The following is a 4,620-nucleotide window of genomic DNA, read 5'->3' as shown; positions in this document are numbered from 1 at the left end:
ATAAAAAGTTAGAGTAATTTACATTTCTGGAATGTAGAAGAACAGTATATGTCCAGTTAATGTGGGATAACAGTATAAGTCCAATTCATCCTATCATTTTAAGCCACTGGAGATTTGATTGCTTTATCTTAGTTTTAATACAGTAACAGAACCTTAAAGAAAATATTAAGCATTTCTTTCTTTCAATTTCTTTTATTTTTTGCCAACGTAAATCACAGAACAAAAACACGGACAATACGGTACGAACAATGAATAATACATAGGCCTACTTATAGTACAAAAAATAAACATCAGTACAAACAATAAACCGTACATACAATAAACAATACATACAAACAATAAACAACAGTAATAACAGTAAACAATACATATTTACAATACATACATCATCATCATTCCATGCTATAGTTCCATATGCTAGTTTACATATACATCTTCCTTTTTTGTTCCTTTAACTTTTATAATACATTTCATAAATAATCACCCCATTCATTCATTTACTAAATAAATAAATACCTATATATTCCTATTATACAACATAAGATAAGGCATACAAGATAAGCTACAACTACTTTTATGATTACTTTTACACAATATACACAATATACCCCACCTTACCCTGCACATGACCTACACATACCAGGCTACTCTTCACATTCTAATGTCCCATAAAATGCTTGGGCCTCCGCTGGCATGTAGGCTAGCATTTTCATAAGGTCACGGTGCTTCTCCTTCTTGACGGGCAGAGGGTCCTCGTAAGCACGAGCATACGTGGTGGAGAACAAGGGAGCTGGAGGTGGTTGATTCTTCCTCTGTTTGGTGATCAGCCAGGTCTTCCATCCCTCGTAAAGGCTGTGGCTCCCTTTTGTGTGGACACACCATGGATCAGCAGCTGAAATCATGATTCAACAAGAAATTCAATAAAGATTCTTCCTTCACGCACATATCCCTAACACTGTTAATCTCAGAAAACCAGTTTAGTTTTAGTTTAGTTCTTCGGTTTTTTACCTGTCACTTTCAACCACATCATGGATGTGATTAGGAGGCCAGGTGGACGCTTTAATGTTGCATCAGGAAGCTGCCTGAAGTCCGCACATTTCATCTCAGTTACTTTAAATGGATGCTGCTGCCTGGCTCCACGGATCATCTCGGCAACATCGCTGGGGGTGTGGAGTGTGGACACCTTACGCCTCTTGTCCAGCGTGGCAAATGAACGGTCACAGGGAAGGAAGGAGTGACCAGACACCATGAACTTCTGCTCTATCTGACTGAAGTACCTTCTAGATACGAGCAGGGCCATGAGGTTTAGGACTCGCCAGTTGTTGTTCTGCCCACAGCATCGGTCACTATAGATGATGAGCTTCCGTTCCTTTGCCTGGACTAGGGGAGCGAAAGATGTTTCTGCCCACTTCAAAAGACAGCTTGCCACCTCGATGGAACCTCTGTGAGCGATGCCCTCATGCCAGAGGCACATTGTAGGAGGATCGTCAGTGCCCATTTCCTAGATACAGAGGTTGTAGTTGGCCAGCTGCCGTTGATAGTACACGTTGGAGTGTGTCAGGTTTGGCGTGAACACTACCCCCTGCATGTCGATACAAATGACATGGCAGTCATCATTGGCTTTGGCCCAATCTGTGTCAGCCTGCAACTGGGTGTACGCTTTTTCAGCTTTCCGGTGGTGAAGCTCACTCTCGGCTGCGATCTTCAACCTTTCTCCATCTGTTGTAGCAGCTGTTAATTTTGAGAACAGGGCGTCACATTTCGCACAAGTGTCACTTCTTGGCTGCCCAAAACTGAGGTTCTGCTGCTTGAAGATGTCCCTATAGAGCCAGAACTTTGCAGTGGATGCTGGATTGTTTTCCTTGTACAGGCGGAACATGCGGAGCAGGTTTAAATCAGGGCTCAGGTACTCCCTCTCCACATCTCCCTTCAACCGTGAGTAGTGGTTCGGTTGGCGTGGGAAGCTCAGGATATGCTCTCTTATCCCCTCTCTCACTGCAGGATGAATGCTATGAGGCCTAAAAAATAAACAACACAACTCATGAACACGGGAAATATAATAAACTATGCTGGTCTGTTTTGCAAAATTGCATTGTTTCTTTGACATTAAATTATAGGATTTTTTCACATACAGTCATTAAAGGGATACTTCAGGATTTAGCATTAAGCTTTGTATCAGTAGAAAACCTGTAGTATTTTCGAATTACCGTGCTTTCCTCCCTCATGTCCCCCTGACACGAGAGATTTATGTATTTTTTGTCTGGAAAAAATCCTGCGATGACGCAAAAATCGTCATTGTTTACATGCACATCTTTTGTTTAAATCTAACTGAATTTATTACGATTTGTGAATCTGAATGTAGTGTTTACATGAACGCTAACCAAGTGATCAGTTGATATGCATTCTCCTCCGTGAGAGATAGCCTACGAGACCAGTGCGTCTCTGTGTCCCAGTGCATTCTGGGAGTTGTTGTCTTTCATCCCCATAAATCAAAAATTAATTTTCTGACTTTTCTCAGTCTAGAAGGCTCCAAATTAAAAAATAATTTTACATTTCTACTACATAAATGACCCATTTTAAATACACATTAATCTTTCCTGAGGTGAAGTTTTTTTTGTTTTTTTTTACTTACCTGTTCTTATGTTCCCCTTCGAGGGAACTCGCACTACGTCGTCGAGTGACGACACTCTGGGGAACGCCCACAGCGTTACGCATCTGAAGTATGAATGAAATCAAGCCAATCTGATTGGTGGTGCATCGTGACGTAGTAGATGACGGCATACCCGGAAGATACAAAAAGGAAGCTGATGCAAACACACACTAGCTTTTTTGCTCTTCAGCGAAGCGCTATATGTGAAATTGTCTGTCTATTTGGTGTTGTTTTGTCAAAGCAAATATTCCCTAAAGATGGCTAGTGAGCAACAGTTCACAAGGTGTGTGCACCCGTGTCCGCGATTCATTTCGGGCACGGACACACACCTTTTGTGTGTACAATGCCTGGGCGTGCAGCACGCTAAAGCGGCTCTCGAGGGAGCCGCCTGTAGCGAGTGTGAAAAGCTGCCGCTCAGGGTGTTGCGCTCACGGGTGGCTGTGTTCAGTGAGACCGGCCAAGCCCGCGAGCCCCAGGGTTCTGGACCCGCTGTTGCTGAGGCACGGCGGCGCCGTAGATCATGGGGCTCGCAACGGGACCTCGTGACAGGATATGGACTGCTGAGGCACTTTCCCTATCCTCGTCCGAGGATTCCGATGTTTTCCCGGCCCGTGCGGAAGCCCGCGATGCGGCTTCTTCCCGCGGGGCGGAGAACCCGATGTTTCAGCTGTCTGGCTCCGAGGAGTCGGATGTGCTGAGCGTCGAGGCGGGTGCAGTGGAGCCTGAGCCATCGCTTCACGCACCCGCTCCAGAGGAGCTAGTGGAGGTTTTGACCCGCGCCGTGGCCAAGTTAAACATCCATTGGCCACAGGAAGAACCGGAAATCCAGCCGCCCAGTAAGCTGGATGAACGGTTCTTCAAGCGCAAGCCTCAACCTCCACGCCGGGGTCTGCCTTTTTTTCCAGACCTACACAATGAGTTGTGTAGGTCCTGGGATAAACCCTATTCGGCCAGACTCACCAGCCCTCCAGTGCTTGACTTCGGTAACGTACTGGGGGCGGCCGAACAGGGTTATGGGACACTGCCGAGGGTAGAGGAGGCTCTCGCGAGCTACCTCTCTCCCGAGGCCGCTTCGTCCCTGAAGACCCCGGTATTGCCCGCCAAACCAGCGCGCGATACATCAGCGCTGGTAGGGAGGGCATATATGGCAGCTGGGCGGGCTGGTAGTTGCCTGCACACTATGGCGGTGTTGCAGGCCTACCAGGCCGACCTCCTCAAGGAGCTCGACGAGGGCGGGGGCCCGTCTCCGGACGATGTCCTCGAACTCAGGAAGGCCACCGATTTGTCTCTCCGCATCGCCAAGGAGACGGCCCATTCCATCGGCCGCTCCATGGCGGGTATGGTGTGTGTGGAGAGGCATTTGTGGTTAAACCTGTCGGGGATGAAGGAGAGAGAGAAACACTTTCTCCTAGATTCCCCGGTCTCGCCTTCTGGGCTTTTCGGCGGCGCGGTTAACACCGTCGTCGAGAGGTTCCAGGAGGTGAGAAAGCAGGCGGCGGCCTTCCAGCAGTATCTCCCTCGTCGATCCAGCTCCTCGGGGAAGGCTGTCTCAAAGGGACAGCCTCGGCCGTCTACTAGCTCCTCGCACCGACAGGTGCAAAAAGAGAGCGTTGCTTCTCGCGCCCCTCCTGAGGGAGCCTGGCAAAAGAGGCGGCGCTCTCGTGGCAAGCCTTCCGAGCCTAAGGTCGATCTGAGGACTGTCCTTCAGGCGAAGAAGGCTGCCACTAAGCGGTCCTAGCTGCAGCTGGATCGCTGAGAGCTGCCCTCCCGGGACGGAACGGCCGAGGTCGTCTTCCCCCCGGAGCTCTCGGGAGATCAGTGCTGTGTTCCCGCCGTCACAGACGCTTCGGGCCTCACTGATCTCCCGCACATGCGTGCTGTCTTCGCTGCCTCCAACAGGACTTGCGGCTGGACAGCAAACGTGTACACCCACCGAAAATCGTTCCCGACTTCTCCCTGCCGGTCAGCCG

At 48.8% G+C, this 4,620-nt stretch overlaps 1 protein-coding gene across 1 annotated transcript; it reads right to left on the bottom strand.

The window, feature by feature from the left end:
• Nucleotides 1-526: 526 nt before the first annotated feature.
• LOC307123575 (uncharacterized protein) lies at nucleotides 527-1,979 on the bottom strand. Its single transcript, XM_079812133.1, has 2 exons — nucleotides 1,009-1,979; nucleotides 527-892 (listed from the first exon to the last, which is right to left on the bottom strand). Exons 1-2 carry the CDS (start codon nucleotides 1,496-1,498, stop codon nucleotides 645-647), a joined length of 738 nt encoding a protein of 245 aa, XP_079668259.1. The 5' UTR covers nucleotides 1,499-1,979; the 3' UTR covers nucleotides 527-644.
• Between the last annotated feature and the right edge of the window lie 2,641 nt (nucleotides 1,980-4,620).

Source organism: Gobio gobio (assembly GCF_949357685.1).
Source record: "Gobio gobio genome assembly, chromosome: 3".
Classification (NCBI taxonomy): domain Eukaryota; kingdom Metazoa; phylum Chordata; class Actinopteri; order Cypriniformes; family Gobionidae; genus Gobio; species Gobio gobio.
This window is presented reverse-complemented; position numbering and strand designations above follow the sequence as displayed.